Raw genomic sequence first — 22,686 nt, 5'->3', positions numbered from 1 at the left:
TGCGATTTTTAGCTACCGGTGTTCGCGGTCGGGAAAAATCATGTTAAGTTTGTTGTAAAACCAATGCCACCAGCCATTTCGATAGAAAAGGGTAGCATTTGATTGCTACATGAGTTTCTTGACACAGGGGATACCAGGTGGCCCCTCCATCACTCTATAGGAAAATAGTGTGTGCTGGGTCTAGGAATTTAAAAGGACAAGTAAAGTCAATTTAACCTTACATTCTCTGGGAAACAGTAGTTTATTCCAGAGAAGGTATTTAAACCCTTGGGAAAGTACAAAAGGACATCCCTGTGTCACTGCACTGAGGGTGATGTGTAACATGAAAAGATGCCTATGGAGTTATCCAAGATAACCCCATAATCAAAGAACACAAGAGTAAAACACACATCAAAATACATGAGTGGGGGGAAAAAAAGGCTCTCACTCGTTCCAGGTAAAAAATTAAAGTCCTCAAAATACAGCAAAGTTGCTGGGGGTCTCTAAGGTGAAGAGAATTAGCACATTTATGAGAATTCGGCCTAAAAAGTTACACAGAGATTCACAGTGACAAGTATTCAAATAAACACTTACACACAAGGATTCCTGAATAAACAATTATTCATTTATTTTTAAGCCTTCTTCAGAAGGGAGCAATATAACACTAACACTCAAATATACTTCACAAAATACACACTCTTAATATCTCTAAATTAGCGAGTACCCCTTTGGGATGGCCCACAGGCACAACCTATACCCTCAGGTGACTTCAAAAGTTTGGGTGCTGGGGAAATTATTATATCACTGTTGTATGTAGAATCGTTTAGGAGTAGGTCAAAGGAAAAGTTTATTAGAAATACAAGCGACCACAAATATTCTTAAGCAGGCAAATGCTTTCAGATCCCTCCAATAAGAGCCATTCAGTGGAACAGGCTAAGTCAAAGTCAATGGGCAAAAGTCTATGTGAGCTGAAGCACTTCTTTGCAGGTAAGTAAGAAAAGTCTTTGCACCATGTTTTAGAAGACTTACAAGCAACTCTACAGCAAGAGCTAATTTCTCTCAGACTTTTACAGTACGTTTGTATTGAAGAAAAAGTGAAGCAGATGACTTCTGTTCCTGAGCAGCTCTGCAGATCTCACTGTTCCTGGGCCTCAGTCGTGGGGACAAGAGGGAGGGCTCCTGGGGACTCCTGCAATGTAATGGGACAGTCGCCACTCGCAACCGGCAATCTTCAAACAAGTGGCTGTTCGGTGTTTCAGCTACTCGTGCCTACCGCAAATAGCAACACTGCGGTTCCTGGCTGTCGAGCAAATAGCAACACTGCGGTTCCTGGCTGTCGAGAAGGACTTTCCTTGCTTCTGGGGTTCCGCAATTGGTTGAGGGGGCTCAGGATCGGTCAGTCCTGCTTCCTGAGAGTCTGGAAGATGTTCCTGGAGCTCTTGGCAATGCACACCATCTGGTGAGCCTCTCCCTGGTGTTTCGATTTCCAGCAGCAACTCTGTAATTCAACCAGCTCACAGAAGATGTCCAGGTGGCTTACTTTGGAGTGGATGGGTCCCACCAACTGAAAGGGAGAAGTCCTTGGAGGGGCTTCTCTGTGGAGTTTCAGCACAGCAGCAGGGCTTTACCAGGCAAACCAACAGTCCAGGAGTTGCAGCAGGCGTCCTCTTCAAGTTGTTTGTCGGTTCCTTCGTCCAGTGGTCGACTTTGCCTTCCTCGCCTTTTATTCAGTTCTCTTTCATTCATTCCAGCCTAGCTGTCAGTCACCCAGCAGGGTGGCTGTCCTTGCCGGACAGTCAGCCAGCCAATCACTACAGAGTGCATTTGGGTCTCCTAGGAGACTAAGCAGAGGGAGTTTTGGGCACCTCCCTCACTTCCTGCCCACCCTAGACACCCTGGAGCCAGAGGCGGGCTTCACTTGTGAATCCCGCCAAAGACAAAATGAACAAAGGGACCAAACCTTGTTTGGCGCGCAGAGCAAATCTCAAGAAGGACCTTTACACAAAGAAATGGCGGAAAAAGAAGATCGGGCCATTTTGACAAAAATGGCACCCTTGAGTGCTTTACTGCAGCTGTGGACGCAGCCCACGGTAAATGCACACCACGGTAGTTAAAAGTAAACCACTGTCACCAGCCATTCAGTGAGGAAAGGGTAACAAAAATATTACATGAGAAGCTAGACAAAGGAGTCACTAAGCAACCCCTCCAGCACCCCAATGCAAGATCGTGTGTGCTGGGTCCAGAAAGCTACAAATGTAAGTAAAGTCAATTTCATTTCACTGCTCTGGGAAACAGTAGCTTATCTCAGAGAAGGTATTTAAACCATTGGAAAATCTGAAAGACTTCCCTGTGTCACTGCACTGAAGGTGCTGTGTGACACAATGTAAAAGATGATGCCTATGGAGTTTGTCAGACTCCATAACCAAAAGAAACAGTTCAAAAATCACATGTAAATACATGAGTAAGTGGGGGAAAAAGGGTCTCACTCTCTTCCAGGTTGAAAAAGTCCTCAAAATCCAGCAAAGTTGCTGGGGGTCTCCAAGGTGAAGGGAATTAGCACATTTCTGAGATTTCTCCCTTACACTGTGCAACGTCTTCTCCTCCGACAACCACAGACCTCTGGCGTGAAGGACGATGTGGGCTCCCCATCCTTCCATGGAAGGGTCCCTTCATGACCTTCTCCTGGTACGGGGGCTCTGGAAGTCTGTGCCTCCAGCGATGTTGGAGCGCGCACCCCACCACCTTATCGCATGACGGAACTCCACATGAAGTGCAATTCTGTCCTGGAAGCCCCCGGACACCTGGATCCAGCAGGCGTCCAGGAATTTCTGTAGTGGGCGCATCTGCAATCTGGAGAGCCGGATCAGGTATAAACATGACATCATGCCGAGCAGCGACTTGATGGTCCTCACTGTGGCAATCTTCAGTGCTAACAGCCGTTGCACCTTGCCCAAGATGGCTGCTATCCGCTGCTCCGATGGTGCCGCCAGGCAGGACACGGTGTGGAACCTGGATCCCAGGAACAACGTGTCCTGCAACGGAGTCAAGCAGGACTTTGTATATTTCACTGAGAACCCCAGGTTGCCAGCAGCCAGACGGTCCTCGCCATGTGATCGACAGCAATGTCCCTTGACTTGGCCCAGATAAGCCAGTCGTCGAGTTAAGGATACACATGAATTCCCTGTAGTCGTAGATGGGGCGCCACCGGAGCCAGACACTTGGTGAAGACTCTGGCCGCTGACTTCAGACCAACGGACGTAGCCTTGAACTGGTAATGCTTCCCTTGCACAATGAAGCACAGAAATTTGTGATGCTTTTCGTGTACGGGGACGTGGAAGTACCCAACCTCTAGATCCAACGACAAAGTTTCCCTCCTCCAGCTGGCCGAGCACGTGTTGCAGAGTGACCATCTGGAACTTCTGGGAGTATGTACTTGTTGTCGTGGTAGATCGAGAATGGGCCTCCAGCCCCAGGTCGTCTTTCTTATGAGAAAGTATCTTGAATAAATTCCGGAGCCCTCGAGTCACTTTGGAACCTGCTCTATCGCCCCTTTTCTGAACATGGCCCAAACATCCAGCAGCAACAGAGATGTGTTGTTCCTGTCGAGGCAGACAGACTATGAAAGCGCCCTGACAGTCACGGGACCCGCTTGCGTGGAGACCCTGACAGAAGCGGACTCGCAGTGCTTGGCCTTGTCTTGGGCCCCCACGGATGGAGCACCCTCAAAGGACTTCGAAGCCTGCTCTGGCTGGATCCGGATGAGGTATGCCCCTGTGAACCACCCGGGGTAGAGGCCCTGGCTTTGAGCCATGTCGCCAGCCGGACGTGTCAATCCTTCATCGTGTGCTTGGAGAAGCTACAGCAGATCTCACAATCTTCATCCTTTTGAGTCAGGTGTAGACAATACAGGCACTGGGAATGCTGGTCCATGAAAACATTCCGCAAACCGTAGCTGGTGCACAGCTTGAAGAGGGAAGCTCCGTCCTTCTCCGACATGATCCGGCGCGGTGTAGGCCTGATGGACTTCTGGAAGCTTCCAAGAAGAACACGCAACGATTTCTGCCCTTGAGGGGTGAAAGATGGCCAAAGACGGATCCCCGTTAATCGGAAAGATAAATGATGGAGCACATGGACTCGATTAAACCGAAAACAGTTTCCCTACCCAAATAGCGTGAAGAAATGCAGAAAGCTCGAAGAGCGAAACGCGAGGCCTTCCAACACTTGAACGTGTGGTAAAAATCTGAAGATGGCTGCCAGAGGGGCTTAGGGAGAGGGCAGTCATTGGCTGGGGGCAGCCTGACGACAGGGAATATTCATGAGCATGTGAATCCATGCCAGACCCCATGCTGGAGAAATGAGAATTCTCCCTAAAACCCGCCTCTGGCTCGAGTGTGTCTGGAAAGGCAGGATGTGAGGGAGGTTCCCGAAACTCCCCTGTCTTTTGTCTCTAGGAATGCCTGAATGCAACCAGTCCTGATTGGCTGACTGCGATGACAGATTAGGCTATGCATGAATGGGAGAAACCTGCTTAAAAGGAGAGGGTTTAGGGACTAGAGTTAGAGTCGACCACTGGGAGAAACAGCAAAGTAATAAACCGTGAACAAAGCTTGCTGTATCCTCCTGGACCTTTGAATTGCCTGGTCAAGCCATGCTGCTGTGCTGAAACTCCTTTTTCTGATCGACAAGAGAAGTACCAGAAGGGACGACTTCTTCCCTTGGGTTAGTGGGACCAACTAACCCCGAGACTAACTCCACTGGACCATGCTCCCCGATTGGCTGTACTTCTTTGCTGCTGCAAGAACAGAGTACCAGGGGTGGTCGAGAAATCCGTAGTCGAGTGCAACATCTGAAATCCGGCCAGAAGCTCTGGGAGAGCTCAAGAGGACCCTCCAGAAGCAGGGCGACCAGCGCTCGAGTCTCCTCACCAGAATGCATGACCCAAGGAGTGAGGGATGCCCAACTGGTATCTGGTACCGGTGGTGCTGTTTACAAAGCGCTGAAACCGTGAAGTGCTGCTGATCCGAAAATAGCCTGTAGCTGCCAACTACCTCCAAATTGCTGCCGCAGGAGCTCCCCCCCGACTTCCTCCCTCTTGTCCCCACGACTGAGGCTCAGGAACCCAGGGTCTGCACGGCTGCAACAGGACAGAATCCAGCTGGACCACTCTTCTTGAAACCAGAGGTAGTTTTTAGACTTGGGGTACTTCACTCAGTGCCTTTTTGAGCTGTGCTTCTCAGTTGAGACTTGCATTGGCTTACTTTAGAATTGATTCCGACTCTACTTTTCACAGGCTTAACATTAACAGCGTGTGACCCTACAAGTGATTTCTACAAAACTCTCCTTTGTGCAAAACTTTTTATCTAAGAAGTGCCTCAGCTCCATAGACTAAGGAACAATTGACTTTGGCTGTCCTGGCTACATGCAGACTCTTCTAGTCCATTGCCTTTGATATTTCCGTCCCTCATAGGTGGTAACTTGTTTTAGACGGTTATTGCTGGGAAAGGCTTGTCTAGACTTCATTGAAAGATTTAAGTATACTTGCATGCCCCGAGAACCCATTTAACCATTTCCTTCCCATAACCTTTCCTTTCTGCAACCTCAGAATCTCCAAAGTATAACTAGTGATATATACATGCCATTACTGTCCTTGTGAATGAAGTCACCTCCGGGTGTAAGAAGTGTGTAAAAAGCCCTTTTTAAAAAACGCTTATTTAAACATGGATGTTAAATAATTATTTATAACTGAAACCTTGAGTGTAATAAGTGTTAGTTGGCTACCTGTATTTGCTAATTTCTTTGCTACAGCTCACATTTACCCCTCTGGCTGCTCAGTCACATTACCAACTTGTGTAATAAAGACCTATACCAAAAGGTGGGTTACCCAATACCAACCGGATAAGTGGTGTAACTACATCAATTCTTACCTAACATGCCTTATTTAAATGCTATTGAATAATGTACATAAAGGAGGGGCTCATACCATTGGTTCACTTTAAAAGTTCTACTGGAAGTTTATTGATGCAAGGGACTTTTTTCTCATTTTGCTATGACCGAACCAGTTCAACTTCACCTAGAGATATCTAATGGGTGTGGGATGGAGAGGTAGGAGACTGAAACATGGTAATCAAAATGTATTTTCGCCATCCTGTTTTTCATTAATGGCTTACTGTAAAGTTTAGAAAAATAAACCTCCCACATATCCTTGGTTATGCCTGTATCCAATCTTAAAGAGCCAATGCCAACTATCTGCCAGAAAGTGAGCAAATCTTTACTATCACATGGAGATTTCAATACATCGATCTATCGATTCATTTTTTCTTTTTCCTCCTGATTAACTGTTTATATTACAACCTTAGCCTTTCTTTTGATCCTAAGCGGGAACCTTCCAGAGGTAGCTTTGAATGCAAAAATAAGCTTAGACTTGCATTCTCTGCATCTGAATCCTAAAGACTGCTTACTTACAGATTACATCCAATTCTCGTACTCGCAGGAGAGTTAAACTGTTGAAGAGTCCCACAGATTCCCATAAAATATTGTGGGGGTAAGGGGGTGGATGTTTTATTGCCATCTAGGTAATGTTAACAGACTGGAAGGGTAGCCTTATAAATAGATGGAATTTTAAGAAAAGCTATTTCTTTTTGAAGAATAAGGTAAAATAAACAGACTGCCTTATAGCTTCGTAAGAGACAAGTAGGGGATCATGGTCACACCATTCTTTGTTGCACTCTAAACTCTGTGAGCCCAGATCACAACATTTACTAAGAAAGTCCATCTGCGATTCCTGAACCATCAACTTAAAAGTATGCATGCTCAGTCGCCATTAGAAAGTATGCACTGGATTAAATTGTCAACTTAACTGTTTCGTGGGATAACAAGTTTGCAGTTTACCTCTGAAAAACCCTGCACATACACCTTGTAGAAAAACATAAGCCCTATAACAGAAACCCTTGAAGCACTGACCTTCCCTCTCCAGCTAAATTATTGATGCCGTAATTAATAAAAAAAGATGCGCAGGAATGTCCAAGTAAGCTGGAACTACCAAGCATTTGTTTAAGCAGGGGATCCCTTCTTTGAAGGTACTTTAAAGTACAAAATCCCTTTCTACCAATGTTCCAGACTGTGTTTTCTGTGATGCTCTATTTTACCAAAATGAAATCCATAAAAATCTGAACTGTTGCCCTTATGGAGCCCAAAGAAGGGGGTCTACCACTGATGTACTTTGTAACTTAGCCCCCAAGTCAATGTTTATGATTGGTGACAGTGCACTTTGAATAGTGGCTGCACAGATTGCAGCTATTTTGGCTCAAAGGAAGCCTTTTACCTCCTCGAGACTCCAGAATGGAGTCTTCTTGTTTGGAAACCCAGCAACCCCGTTACTGTACTTTTATTCTCTTGTGTGAGTGGGTGGAGACCGGCAATGACCAGATAAGGCATTTTTCTGATGTGAGCTCTAGCCAGGAGAGCACAAAGTAGTGTGTGGGGCTGTGGGGGTGCAGGTGGTGGCTGTCTGAGATTCCTCTGGAATCCACATGTTTGAGGCAACAGATCTGACTGGTTGGTCGCCAAATGCTTGAATGGTGGAGGAGTGCGAGAGTGATAAGGAAACCCACTCGCATAATAACACAGCTTATTCAAATCTCTCTTCAATATTTTTGTTTATGTGGTGTCATAGGAAAAAGAAAGCAATTTCAAATGTGCAACCAGATCATCATTAGATTTATTATTTCAGTGGTATGAAATATTTAGATTTAAAAGGATCATTTAAAATACTTATATGCACGAGGTTCCAAAGTAAAATGTACATCAGTCTATGAACAGCAAAATTATTAGCATAATGCCGGGCAAAGAACAAAACATTAATAAAAATGCACATATTCACAATATACACACAGTAGTCCAGAGTCCCTAAAGCGATTCTAAATAGAACACTGATTTAGGAACGCTAATTAGTTTTGCACCATTATAGAGATTTGCACGCTGCCTTTTGTACTGAAGAACTGATCAAAATAATACCATTTTGCTGCAGCCATCTTCTCACAATGAAAGCACTTTGAGACGGACCAAATAGCAATATACTTGTCTCAGTGCTCCCGCTAAATCGGTCCTTCGCAACGCAGTGCCAAACCATATGTATTTGTCCCTTATGATCCCGAAAACTTTAACAAGGGTTGTTTCCTTTGTACGGTGCCCCGACTCATGCTCCTTGTGACCCCCTCAGAGAACTTTACCTGCTAAGGCAAAAACATACATCCTGCCCTTCCTTCCTCAGATTTTGAGGTCACTTACAATTTCCAGGGGTCTCTTGGCCACAATCGCTGCTATCCCTCTATTCTGTGGGATTTGGTTCCTGTTGATCGGAGTCTTGGTGCCTCGTGGAGTTTTGGGTTTCAGAGGGGCCTGGGCAGCTGCAAGAAAAGAAGTCTATTAGCGTGTGTCTGTAGTAAGGGTTGCGCTATAGACAGCAACCATTAAATGCACCACAGATCAGTGAGGTGCTGCAGATCGCGACCACTGATGCACTCAATTCATCATTATCAGAGCCCATGTTTATAGACATTCAGAGAAATCTGTGCAAACAATCCCTGTCATTTCCCCAAATCCAACAAATTAACCTGCACTACATGGTATTCATGTCCAGAAACAGAAGTGATGTCCAATGAACACATCTCAGGCAGACAGCCTATTCATGACCAGTAGTAGTTCTATTCAAAGGCCTATGAAATATACCAACAAACTGCAAGTGAAGAAAACTGGGACAGCCAGAGACAGATTGTTGGGGAGAATTTTCATTTCTGTGCCAATTCCCTTTAACCTTAGAGACCTTTTGTGCAGTGCCACTGAGAAGTCCCTTGGACTTCTCGTAATGTTTAACTACATTGTTTTGGGTGAACTACTGTTCCCAAGAATAGTAAGAAGACTGCTGTCTTATTTAACTTTTCTTTTGTGGGTCCAGCACACACCACCATATGTGGAGTGCTGGGGGGTTACATAGTAACTCTGTTATCCCACTTTTCATGTTACATTCTGTTACACTAACTTGAATGGTTGGTGGCAGTGGTTTCTTTTGTACTACCTTGTGCCATGCATCTGCAGGCTGATTCCATAGCTGCAGTACAGCACCCAAGGGCTACCATTTTCTCAAAATGGCCCCATTCTTTTTTCACCATTTCTTGTCAGTTAGTGCCTTCTGGACTTTCACTCTGAATCAGGTTTGAGTCCTTTGTGCATTTTGCCTTTGGCGGGCTTCAGCCCTGAAGCGCGCCCAGGCTCCAGTGTGTCTGGAAAGGCAGGAAGTGAGGGAGGGAGGGTCCCAAAACTTCCTTGTCGTTTGTCTCTAGGGGTGGTTGAGTGAAACCAGTTCTGATCGGCTGGCCCGGAGGACAGCCACCCTGCTGGGTGATTGACAGCCTAGGGCTGTGAATGAATGGGAACATGCTTAAAAGGTGAGGTTTTTGGGACTAGAGGCAGAGTCAACCACTGGGGGACAACATCTGACAAAGACGACATGAAGAGATGCCAGCAGTGCCCGGTGAAGCCATGCAGCTGTGCTGACCCTGTTTTTGTTTCGACTGGGAAGACCGCACGGCACAACTTCCTCCCTTGGGCTGGTGGGACCAACTAGCCTTAAAACAAGCTTCATTTTGGCACAACCCCGACTTGTTGTCACATTCCAAGGCTGCAGTATCTCAATTCCCGGGCACCCCTGACCAATCGTCTTCAGAAGTGCTTATCCAGTCAAATCTTTGTGGGCATCCAGAGGACCCTACAGAAGCAGGAAATCTTCATCCAGAGTCCCCTCACCAGAGTCCAGGACCGAGGGATCAAGTAACTTCTAGCCAGAGCAGTTCGTCGTTGAGAAAAGGAAAAAGGTGCCAAAACCACAAAAGGCTGCCGAATCAAGGAGAATCCATTGCTGCAGAGCCCCTCTCTCGATTGCTGCCACAGAAGCCTGCCAGGCATCCGCCCTTTCATCACCAGGAACAAGGGTCTGCTACACTGCAACAGGAAGGCATCCAGCTGGAACAAATTCTTCAGTTCACAGGTACTGTGGGGCTTGGGGTACATCTACCTTTTGCCAATTGATGCGCTTCCTCACTTGGGTATTGCTATTTTACTCTTTAGAGATGACCTCAACGCACTGGCCTTGCAGCTTGTGCTTCTGTAACATGGCTCCTCTTGAGTTTGTGAATTTCTATTTGAACGACAGACTTTTCGAAAACATTTTCTAAGAAGAGAGCATCAGAACTGAGCTAGCCCATTGACTTTGGCTGTCTCGGCTCCCTAAAGCCACCCTTCTGAACCTATTGGCGTTGGCAGTGCTTGTTCCCTTACAGGTTTTGTTGAACTGGTCAATTCTAAACTAGACTATGGTAACTGACTGTTGGCCAATGCCCCGGCCAAACAGATTCATTGTCTACAAAAAGCCCAAAATGCTGAAGTAAGACTCGTCTTAGACGTTGCCAAGAATATGCCAACTTCAGGTTTACGCCGATCCTTGCACTGGTTAGTGGTGGAGGACCGCATAAAATGTAATATCGGCTGCCTGGTGTATAAATGCTTGAAGGGGTTGGTGCCACTGCCTACCTCCCTCTGGGAGAATCTGTTTTTCAAAGTACAAAGTTCAGAAGTATCAAAAATGAAATGTGTCCTCTTTTTACACGGGGTACTGCATGCGACTGTAACCCTGCCTTCCTGAGCTCCGTCCCGCGCATCGCCCTTCAGTCCTTTTCTATCACCAGGTCTGCGACCATTTAAGCAATACTAGAGAATACTTATTAGAGGAGACGGCGGGCAGGCGTATGGAGCAAAGGGGACTAGGAGTAAGGTAGTCACTACAGTGTTAATTGCATGCAGTACCCTCTGGGACCACCACATACAATTAGGACTACAGGTTAAGCAAAAACCATCCTTCGGTATAAGTCTGTACTACACAGTTTGAGATAGCGAGCTGAACAGCCAGGCTTCTCTCAAGAGGGAATGTGAGCAGTACAAGGATGTTACACAGAGGTTTTACAATCATAATGGTTCAAGTAGACACTCAAGGTTTCGAGGTAAAGCACGTATTCATTTATTACACAGTCATTTAGAAAACATTCACTAGAAGGAGGCAACCTAATATTATACACAAATACACTTCAATACCAAACCAATACGTTTGAGTAAATAAGCAGGGTGGCTGCCCTTGCCGGACAGTCAGCCAGCCAATCACGCCAGAGTGCATTTGTGTCTCCTAGGAGACCAAGCACAGGGAATTCCGGGCACCTCACTCACTTCCTGCCCAGCCCAGACACTCGGACGAACTTCAGTCCTGAAGCCTGCCAAAGGCTCACGAACGAAGGGACCAAACCTGGTTTGGCGAGCAGAATTAAACACCAGAATGACCTTTCCAGAAAGAAAAGACGAAAAAAGATGAACTGAGTCTGTTTTTAACAGAGGGGTCTTGGGCGCCATATTGAAAAACATAGCAGCCCGATTATTAGCTACCGGTGTTCGCGGTTGGAAAAAATCATGGTAGTTTGTTATAAAACCACTGCCACTAGCCATCTCAATAGGAAAGGGCAGCTTTTGACAGCTACAAGAGAGCTTAGACATAGGGGATACTAAGTAACCCCTCCAGCACTCTAGGACGATACTGTATGCTGGGTCTATGAATGTAAAAAAGACTAGTAAAGTCATTTTAACTTTACATTCTCTGGGGAGCACTAGTTCATCCCAGAGAAGGTATTTAAATCTTGAGAAGTCCAAAGGACACCCCTGTGCCACTGCACTAAAGGTGCTGTTTGACAACAATAAAAAGATTATGCCTATGGAGTGATCTAAAACACCATAACCAAAGAACAGAAAAGTAAAACATTGAAAATGAAAAGTTCAAAATCCCAAAATATGGCAAGAGACCTGGAGGGCACTAAGGTAGAGGGAATTAGCACTTGGGTGAGAATTTTCCCTAACACCATGGAGCGGCCCCTGTTGGTTTACTGGGTCAAAGATCGTAGAACTGATGGTTAGAGGTGGAGCCCCTGCCGAAGCCCCTCAAAGACAAGCTAGAGTTCCCTCCTGAGGAACAAAAAGGCTGTAGCTTTAAAGTGCCTAGGGCATGTGCCGTCTCAGCAACTGCCTTGATGGCCTGGAGGGATTAATCCACCGCTTTACCGAACAGGTTGTCCCCGTCAAAGGGCATGTCGAAAACCCTGGTCTGGACCTCCTGCCTAAAGTTGGTGATCCTGAGCCAGCCACAACATCGAAGGCAGACGCCGTTTCCCATCTGGCCCCTGCGTCCGCAATGTCCATGGCCACTGTGATGGCATTATACGATGCCACCTCGCCTTCTGTTACGAGTTCTGTCTGAGTTACTGTCTGGGCCCATGCCACACCTGTGGTGCCAGAGAGTCTAGGTGGGGGACATAAGTGTTAGGAAAGATTTCTCTTATCTGCATATTAGGAAGAATTTTCAGTTTGGTGCTAAATTCCTCCCACCTTAGAGACCCCCTGCTCTTTTGCTGAACTTTGGGACTTTTTCAAAATGGCGTCTAGCCATCCTTGTACAAATGGTGCCTGGTCTTTTTTTGCCAGGTTTTTATGGAAAGGCCCTTCTAGAGTTTCTCTGCGCGCCAAACCAGGTTTGGTCTCTTTGTTCATTCGCCTTTGGCTAGCTTCAGGAGTGAAGCACACATCTGTCTCCAGAATATTTGGTGTGGGCACGAAGTGAGGAGGTGCCCGAAACTCCCTGCGCTTAGTCTCCTAGGAGACCTAAATGCACTCTGGTATGATTGGCTGGCTGACTGTCCGGAAAGGACAGCCACCCTGCTGGGTGAGTGGCAGCTAGGCTGGAATGAATGGGAGGGAACTGAATAAAAGGCAAGTCTCTTGGCTTGGAAGGCAGAGTCGACCACTGGATGAAGGAACCGAAGAGCTTGAAGAGGACGGCTGCTGCAACTCCTGGACCGTTGGTTTACGCGGTGAAGCCCTGCTGCAGGTCGGAATCGGCAAGTTTGCATCGACAGAGAAGCCCTGCCAGGACGACTTCTCCCTTTGAGTTGGTGGGACCAATCAACTCCAAAGTAAGCCACCTGGACACCCATCTTGGCGCTGGTTGAATTTCCTTAGAGTTGCTGCAGGAAACCGTAGAGTCAGGGAGAGGGACACCAGATTGTGTGTGTTACTTGCTGGCCTAAAGCTTTTGGAAGATCCTCCGGGCTCCCACGAAGCAAGCCTGAGCCCCCTCAGCAGAGTGCGGGATCCCAGAAGCAAGGACAGTCAACCTTGACAGCCAGGAACCACGTTGTTGCTATTTACGGTAGCTGAAACACGAAACAGCCACTGAAAATGAAGTTTACCGGTTACGGGTTTTGACAGTCCCAGTGCATTGCAGGAATCCACCGACGTCCTCCCTCTTGTCCCCACGACTGAGGCCCAGGAACAGTGAGATCGGCAGAGCTGCACAGGAACAGAAGTCATCAGCTGCATCTTTTCTTCTTTACCAAGGTACTGTAAAACAAGTCTAAGATAACTTACCTCTTACTGTAGAGCTTGTAACTTCCACAACTCACAAGGCTAATCAGCTTGTGGCCCTACATTTAATTCTTCTTTTCATCAAAGACGCCTAAGAACATGTGCAAATACTTTTCCACTTACTTACAATAAGTGCTTTATCCTATCCAAGACTTTTGGCCATTGACTTCAATAGGCTTTACCTATTGAATTGAATGACTCTTCTAGTGAACTCTAAAAGTATCTGCACTGCTTAAGAATATTTGTAACCTCTTGTGTTCCAATAACCTTTGCCTTTCACCAACTTTTAAAGTGTGTTCTGAATGCCGACAGTAGGATATTAATGTCCCCAGCACCCTTGTTACTGAAGTCACCTGTGGGTGTAGGTTGTGTTTGTGGGCCATCCCAAAAGGGTCTTGTTTGATTCAGAAACTCATAGTGTACAGTACTGAAGTATATTTGAGTGTTACTATTCTATTGCTCCCTTCTGGGGAAGGCTTTATAACTGACTGATAAATTAATAATGGTTTATGCAAGAAACCTTGAGTGTAAGATTTTATTTGGACACCCGTAACTGTAAATCTTTGTGCATCTCCACTTCAGCTCACATTGGGCCATCTTATGAGAGAGGCCTGGCTGCTCAACACGCTACCACAACTGTTTAGAACAAGCTTTTACCAAAGGTTGGGTTGCCTATACCTGTAGTCATAGTTGTTTGTAGTGTTCCCAGAGGGTACTGAATTCAATCCTTGCCTAACAATTGGCAGTTCTATAGACTGGTTCACATGGAACTTTGAAATGAATTTAGGCGCAAACCTTGGGAAGAGTGTGCAGAACTACCTTATCTCTTAATTGTGACAAAAGGGTCTAGAATAGAAAGGGCGTGTAGTTCACCAACTCTTCATATGGAAGTGACTGCCACTAGAAAGGCTGTCTTATGAGCGTGCTTTTAGGCTTGCTTTTTGCATGGGTTCAAAGGGAGACCCCATACGTCTAGTTAACACCAGATTAAGGTTCCATCCAGGAACTGGGTTGGAAATGGGAGGATACATTCTCTTAACCCCTTCCATAAAAGCTTTAATCAATGGGATTTTCCACCAAGACACTTTCTGCTGGGATCATGTGTAGGCTGAAAGTGCAGCTAGGTGAACCTTCATGGTATTGAATACCAGACCTGAGTCCAGCAAGGGAGTCAGGTATAACACGATACGTGTGGGGGAACAATTCAATGGGAGCACCCCGATACCAGAAGGAAAGAATTACCAGAAAACTATCTTCACGACCAACTAGAACAGCCAACTCCTACTGTCTCCAAATTCCCAGATTCTGCTTACAAAAAACAGGTGTAAACCGCTTCTCTGTAAAAGCAGCTCAGCAATGCACAATTATATTTACACACACACACACACATATATATATATGATACATTACTCACCGTAATCGTATTTCTGATGCTTGTATCTGCTTAGATTCACATGCTGTGCATAGGCCGACATCTAGTGGAAGCTGCGGAGTATTACAGTTTGTTTTTCGAAACTCGAAAATGGGCGTCGACACAGGGCATGCCAGTAATACTATCCCTAGTGTGACGTCCACTGTACCCAAGATCCCTCACGCGTCTAGGATCCTCAGATTGTATTTTTTCTGACATGAGGTAGCATGAGGAGTAGCGCGAGTACAGATAATCCAAGCAGATAGACAGAAGGTAAGACTACAAGCAATCATGCGCCTTCTCTCGGAGGGGAGGAAGGGTGGGTCGCATGTGAATCTAAGCAGATACAAGCATCAGAAATACGACTACGGTGAGTAATGTATCCCTTCTGAGGCTTGTGGAATCTGCTTAGATCACATGCTGTGCATAGATTAGCGAGCAGTACCAGAAGGAGGTGGGATGTGAGAAGGGTCATGAGCAAATAAGTGTCTTAGAACCGCTTGTCCCACTTGTGTATCTGTCTTGGAATGGGTGTCAATGCAGTAATGCTGAGTAAAAGTGTGGATAGAGCTCCAAGTAGCTGCTTTGCAAATGGTGTCAAGGGGAACATTTGCAATGAAAGCCAGAGAGGCCCAATGCCTCTAGTAGAGTGGGCCCTTGGCGTAAAAGGCAGTGTCTTTTCAGAAAGTGAGTAACACAGCTGGATACAGTTAATAATCCACTTCGAGATGGCATCTTTAGAGACGCGATCCCCCTCTCTGCCTGTAGCTACGGAGACAAACAGTTGATCAGTTTTCCTTAGCGGTCTTGTTTTATTTACATAGTAGAGGACCGCCCTACGCACATCTAGGGTGTGTAGTTTCACCTCAGCCGAGCTTTACGGGTTCTGGAAGAAAGCCGGAAGCTCGATGGACTGGTTTACATGGAATTTTGATATAAATTTAGGTGAGAACCTAGGGTGTGTGCGTAAAACCAGCTTGTCTTTATGGATAGTAAAGAAGGGATCCTGCACTGACCGAGCCTGAATTTCACTGACCCTTCTTATAGAAGTAATAGCTACTAAGAAGGCCGTTTTATAAGTCAGGTGTTTGAGACTGCTTTTATGCATGGGTTCGAAAGGGGGGCCCATGAGCTTGGCTAGCACCACATTAAGGTTCCACCCTGGCGGTGGGTTTGAAATAGGAGGGTGAAGTCTCTTTACTCCTTCCAAGAAGGCTTTAACTACTGGTACTTTCCACCACACCACCTTGCTATGGGAAGTGGTGTAAGCCGAGAGAGCTGCCAGGTGTACTTTGTGAGTTAAAAACCAAACCTGCATCTAGCAGGTGGAGCATGTATGTAACAATAGTGGAAGGAGTGCAATCAACTGGGTTGATTTGTCTACTCTGGCACCAGATAACGAACCTCTTCCACTTGTCAAAGTAACAGTGCCTTATGTTTGGCTTCCTAGATTCCTTTAGGATGTCCATACACCTCTGTGCCAAATTGAGGTGTCCAAACTCTATGACCTCAGGAGCCATGCTGCCAGGTTCATTGAGTTGGGTTGCTGGTGCACTGTTTGACCTTGGTGTTGGGACAGTAGGTTGTACCAGGTTGGAAGTTTGATGGGCTCGCACAACGCCATCCTGCGTAGGTGTGGGAACCACGGTTGTCTTGCCCACATGGGAGCAACTAGGACGAGCGTCATCGATTCCCTGTTCATTTTGTTCACCACTTTCCTGATGAGAGGAGTTGGTGGAAAAGCGTACGCAAACATCCCTGACCAGTTCATCCACAGGGCGTTCCCCTGGGAGTCTGGTTGGGGGAACCTGGATGCAAATCCTGGGCATTGTTTGTTTTCGCTTGTGGCGAATAAGTCTATAGTGGGGAAACCCCACTGAAAGAAGAGGTCTTCTACGACCTCTCTGTGAAGAACCCATTCGTGTTCCTCTGGGAGGGAGTCTCTGCTCAGAGCATCCGCTAGGGAATTGAGCTCCCCTGGAACATGTTGTCATGACAGGAAGATGTTCCGTCTGAGTGCCCATATCCAGATTTTCTGGGCAAGCTTGGACAGATTTGGCGAGCGAGTCCATCCTTGCTTGTTCAGGTAGAACATGGCTGTAGTGCTGTCCGTCCGGATTTGCACTGACTGGTTTATTAGATGGGGCTCGAACGCCTGAAGCGCTCTGAATACTGCCAGAAGCTCTAGCAGGTTGATGTGGTTCTTGGCCACTGAATGAGACCGGAGCCCCTGAGCTGTGTGGTGGAGATGGTGAGCTCCCCACCCCGTTAGACATGCATCTGTAGTGACTACTGCCTGTACTTCGGGATCGTAAAAGGGTTTCCCCTTTGCGAGATTCTCTCTTGTCCACCAGTGAAGGCTTTGTACCAGTGTTGGCGAAACGACCTCTAGATCGTCCCACTGACCACTTGCCTGAGACCACTGTTTCGCCAACCATTCCTGCATGGGACGCAGGCGCGCGTGGGGGACCAGGTAAATGCATGACGCCATCATGCCCAGTAAACGCATTGCTTTGCTACCGTTATTTGTTGACCGGACTGATAATGCAGAATTTGCAGTAGTATATTCCGAATTCTTTCTTCTGAAGGAAAGGTCAACCCCTCCTGGGTATCCTGGATTGCTCCTAGGAATTGTTTTGAGTTGCTTGGCACCAGGCCTGACTTCTTCTCGTTGATTGAGAAGCCTAATTCATGGAGGAGGTCGATAGTCCTTTGAATGTTTGTCCTGCAAATTACTGGGGTTTCCCCCGTTATGAGCCAGTCGTCCAGATAAGGGTACACTGGGATTGCCTCCCTGCGTAGGTGTGCAGCCGCCACCGCCAGTACCTTGGTGAATACCCTTGGTGCTGAAGCTATCCCGAAGGGCAGTACCTTGAATTGGTAGTGGCGACTGTCCACCTTGAAGCGCAAGTACTTTCTGTGCGCTGGGAACATGGAAATATGAAAATAAGCATCTTTCATATCCAAGGTTGCCATGTAATCCCCCTTTTTTATGAGGGGGATTACCTCCTGGAGAGTAGTCATGCGAAATTTTTGGGGCTTGACATACTTGTTTGCAGGCCGTAAGCCCAATACTGGGCGCATTGTCAAAACTTTTTTTGGCACAAGGAAGTAAGTTGAATAAATACCCTTGTTTACCTGGTGTCCCGGGACGACTTCTATCGCGTCCTTTGCTAGAAGATTGACGATCTCCTCGAGGAGGATCTTCTGGTGGTCCAAAGAATGTAATCTTTGTCGTGGAGGGTGGTTTTGGGGACGCTCTAACAGTTCTATGCAGTATCCTGCGGACACTGTGGACAGCACCCATCTGTCTGAAGTGATCCCTTCCCAAGCTTGGGTGAAGTTGGAAATGTGTCCCCCTACTGGGGATGTGTGAGAAGGAACCCTGAACGGAACGTCACTGTTTTGGTGGAGGGTGCCGCCGCCTCTACTGGGGCTGCCTCTACCCTTACCACGCCCTCTCTTATTACCCCTGCCATAACCCTGGATAGACTGCTGGCTGTTGTGGTTCCATTGTGTACCCTGTCCCTGGGAATAGTAGATCCTCTGGGAATTTTGTCCGCGTGGGCGAGGAAAATTACCATTCCCTCTCTGGTTAGGGGGTTTATTGGTTAGTTGGCCTAGGGATTTGAGTGTCTCATACTCGTCCTTGGCATTTTTCAGTGCGTCCTCGACCGCCTTTCCAAACAATAGATCCAGCTCCACCGGTTTGTCTATCAATGAAGCCTGGGTTTCGGCTTTGAACCCAGACTGTCGCAACAAAGCATGCCTTTTGATACCAGTACCTTCTGTTATCAATCTGCCGGCGTTATCCGCAGCATCAAAGGTTGCTTTTAATATGCAACCGGACACGGCTCTTCCTTCTGCCGAAACTCGTGCCATTGTCTTTTTAAGGGTTCTGGGGCGGTATCTATGAGTGCCGCGACTTCTTCCCACTGGTGGCAGTTGTAACTCGCCAGCAGGGTGGTGGAGTTGGCAATCCATGACTGGTAGGCGGAAGTGGAGGCTACTTTCCTGCCAAAGCCATCAATCTTCTTGCTCTCCTTGTCGGGAGGAGCTTCCGACGATGACAAGGGCGTTCCCGCTCCTCTTACGGGTGTTAGTAACTACCAGGGAGTCTGGTTTCAGATGACCTCTTATGTACAGTGGGTCTGTTTGGGCTGCCCTGAAAAGCTTCTCAACTCTGGGGTTTACCGACCTGGTGAGATAGGGATTAACAAGGGAAGGGTCTATCCTCCTTTGTATAGACTTATGGATAGGGATGGCCTGGGCAACAGGTCTTCTTTCTCCCACTAACTCCTCGGCAAAATCCCTCTCTAACTGAGCACCCTGGGTGTCAATGTGGAAGTGTTCTGCCGCTCTGGACAGCACTTCATTCAAAAGAGGCTGGTTATCGACAGGGGAGTCGGTAACCGGGGGTTCTCTATCTACCGGGGAATCTAGCCTGTAGGTTTCTGGGTTGTCGTTCTCCTCCTCCTCCTCCTCCTCCTCCTCCTCCTCCTCCTCCTGGTCATCCCCATAGTAGCCTGTCCCAGTTTGTTCTTCCAACATGCCCAAATCTGGATCCTAAAAGGGATGGATCTCCCTGATATTGAGAATAGGGCTGTATACCGAAGGGGTCTGAAGTAGGAGCTTCAACCCGGGACTTCTTACTTGGGGGTATAGGATCCTTAGAGCCGGACCCGTCGGGGGTAAAAGAGAAAGTGTTCAGAGTTTTTGGCGTAGAAATCTGCCAATGATGACATCCTTGACACGACTATGTCATCAGTAGACCACTCGCTTGAACTGGGAATGATTCTTTCTTGAAGGCCTTTCCCTGTCTTATCTAGACTAGACCTACTGGTTTGAACAGGGGTCTTTGGGATAACAGAAGACCGAGACTTGTCCATCTGTTTAAGTGGGGTAGAAAGTTTTTGCCGTGTGGAAGTAGGCTGAGACTGCTTCCTCTGTTTTTCCACTTCCCCGTGTGTGGAATAGTGTTTACCCTGTTTTTTCGCCCCTCCAGAGTCTTTCGACGCCTGGCGCCGAGGTTCGGGGGTAGTGTCCCTATCTCTGTATAGTGGAGGTTGGGACTCGGGAGCAGCCGTTGTGCGGCCTGTTGACGCCGAATCCTGGAGTGTGGACTGGGGATAGAGGTCGGTTTCGTCTTCTGACGATCGAACCTCCGTTACCTTGGGGAGCGAGGCACTTCTGGCAACAGTGGATGGTTGCCTGGAGTCATGCGGCGATCTAGATCGAGAACGCCCAGAGGACACCGATTCGGACCGTTCTGTATGTGCTTCTTTCCGAGTACTCGACGTGCGCGTCGAGTCTCGGTTGAACTTCATGTGTTTTGTGGAAGTGCTGTGCGTAGCGCTTGTGTCGCGGGAGGATTCCCCATAGCCACCCTGCCGGACGACCTTCTGAGGTCGCGGACTTGCGCTTGGCTGTCAATTGACGCCATGTTGCCCTTGCCATCCGAAAGCACGGCGTTGCTGCCATCGCTGAAGGCGCCCTCCGCAGCCATGGCCTCTTGACGCCTGGTGTGGTGGGTCCAACGCTTGATCGAACAGTCCTCGAGTGTTTTCGGTTTGAACCTACTACACGCTCTGCAGTTAGCCTCGGGGTGGTCCCTCGGTAAGCAGAGATTGCACGTGGCGTGCCTGTCAACCCAAGGGTACTTGCGGTTGCACTTGGGGCAAAATTGGAAAGGGGTACCCTCCATACGCACCTTGTGGCAGCAGGCTAATAAGTGTAAGAATATCTAAGAATGTACCTTTATACCAAAAGAGTATAGAGTATGTCCACCCCACACTCTCCCTACTTGCAGGGCCAGAGGCCTTCCGAGGCCCAAATCCGTCGTGCAGTTCTCGACGGTCGATTCTTTCTGTCGATGTTCGGTGACTCGAAGTTGGGGTGGAGAAATGGGGAAATATAACATTTTAGCAAAAGTATGGCTAAAGCCAGGGAACTCCGCGGAATGCTTCCGACCAGTATGGCGGAAAAAAACAATCCGAGGGTCCTAGACGCGTGAGGCATCATGGATACAGTGGACGTCACACTAGGGATAGTATTACTGGCACGCCCTGTGTCGACGCCTATTTTCGAGTTTCGAAAAACAAACTAATACTCTGCAGCCTCCACTAGATGTCGGCCTATGCACAGCATGTGATCTAAGCAGATTCAACAAGCCTCAGAAATATATATACCTTCATCTATGATAAATGAAACTAAGCTATACGTAATCTTGTCATGATGTGCGCCCAGCTACCTAAGGGTTTGGGCGCCCTACAAATAAACGAACAATGATGTCCTTGGTATTACACCATATGACAAAGCGTTTCCATTTATTGGCATAGCAATGCCTAGTGTTAAGTTTCTTTGCCTCTCCGAGTATATCCATGCATCTCTGAGGAAGCCCAAACTCTATGATTTCAGGAACCAGGCCGCTAAATTGAGAGTTTGCGGGTATGATGGAGCAGCCCCCCCCACATACCCTGTCCTGAGACAACATGTTGTAAGGGCAAGGCAGTTTCATCGGAGGGAAGAGACACATTTCCACCAGATGTGAGAACCAGGGTTGTCGTAACCATAATGGGGCCACTAAGATGAGAATGAGTGCCCCCCCCCCCTGCTTGATTAGGTAGTACATTGGCTGTGGTGCTGTCCACAAGGACCAATACTGTCTTCACCGCTAGTAGTTCCAATAGGTTTATGTGGTTGGAAGCTACCGCTGGAGGCCAAAACCTGTGTGCCGTCTGATGACGGTGAGCCAACCCCCCCCCCCCAGCCTGTGAGGGATGCGTCCGTCGTGAGAGTGGCTTCTTCTGCTGGGAGGTGAAGGCCTTCCCCTTTAAGAGGTTTTCCCTCGGCCACCACTTCAGAGAGAGAACGAGGGCTACCGAGACAACCACTATATTGTCCCATAGTCCGCTGGATTGACACCATTGGCTGTTGAGCCACTCTTGCATGGGGCGCACGCGCAAACACACGTGAGGAACCAAGTAAATGCAGGACGCCATCATACCTAGCAGTTGCATGGCCTTGTGTACCTTCACCTTGCGACTGGCTACATACTGAGGGATTTGAAACAGCATGTTTTGAACCCTCTCGTTTGTCGGGGAAGACGAGCCCGTCTTCTGTCCGAATAAGAGCCCCTAGAATCTGCTTGACTTGACTGGGGTTGAGGCTGGAGTTCTTCTCGTTTATGGAGAATCGCAGACAGAACAAAAGGTCGACCGTCTTTTGAGTGTTTGCTAGGCATGTTCCGTAGGAGCCCCCTGTTATGAGCCGGTCGTCGAGGTAAGGATAAACTTGGATGGATTGCCTGCGCACATGAGCCGCTGCCAATGCCAGTACCTTTGTAAAAACCCTTGGGACCAAGGCAATGCCAAAGGGAAGGACCTTGAACTGATAGTGCTTGCCCTCTATCATGAACCTTAAGTACTTTCTGTGTGCTGGTAACATTGAAATATGAAAGTATGCATCTTTCATGTTCAATGTTGCCATGTAATCCCCTTCATGAGAAGAGGAATTACTTCTTGCAGCTTGCAGCGTCACCATACGAAACGTTTGGGGTTTGACAAAACTTGTTCGCTGGGCGCAAGTCTAGCACAGGGCGCATGGTAGATCCTTTTTGGGTACAAGGAAGTACACTGAATAAATACCCTTGTTTACCTGTAGAACTGGGACGACTTCGATGGTGCCATTTTCCCTGCAGGATCTCGACCTTTTGAAGCATGATCTGGAGGTGTTCTGGTGTCAAGCGCCTGGCTCTTGGGGGTTCTGTACCGAGGTGGCTGGCTAAA

At 47.5% G+C, this 22,686-nt stretch overlaps 1 protein-coding gene across 2 annotated transcripts in view; it reads right to left on the bottom strand.

The window, feature by feature from the left end:
• MTA2 (metastasis associated 1 family member 2) overlaps positions 1–22,686 on the bottom strand; it is a 612,090-nt gene that overhangs the window by 99,095 nt on the left and 490,309 nt on the right. For both annotated transcript variants that reach the window (XM_069645193.1, XM_069645194.1), the window contains exon 16: positions 8,266–8,384. In XM_069645193.1, coding sequence (XP_069501294.1) covers positions 8,266–8,384 — 119 coding nt within the window. The remainder of the gene's footprint in view (positions 1–8,265; positions 8,385–22,686) is intronic.

Source organism: Ambystoma mexicanum, chromosome 2p, assembly GCF_040938575.1.
Source record: "Ambystoma mexicanum isolate Mex_15411 chromosome 2p, UKY_AmexF1_1, whole genome shotgun sequence".
Lineage (NCBI taxonomy): Eukaryota > Metazoa > Chordata > Amphibia > Caudata > Ambystomatidae > Ambystoma > Ambystoma mexicanum.
This window is presented reverse-complemented; position numbering and strand designations above follow the sequence as displayed.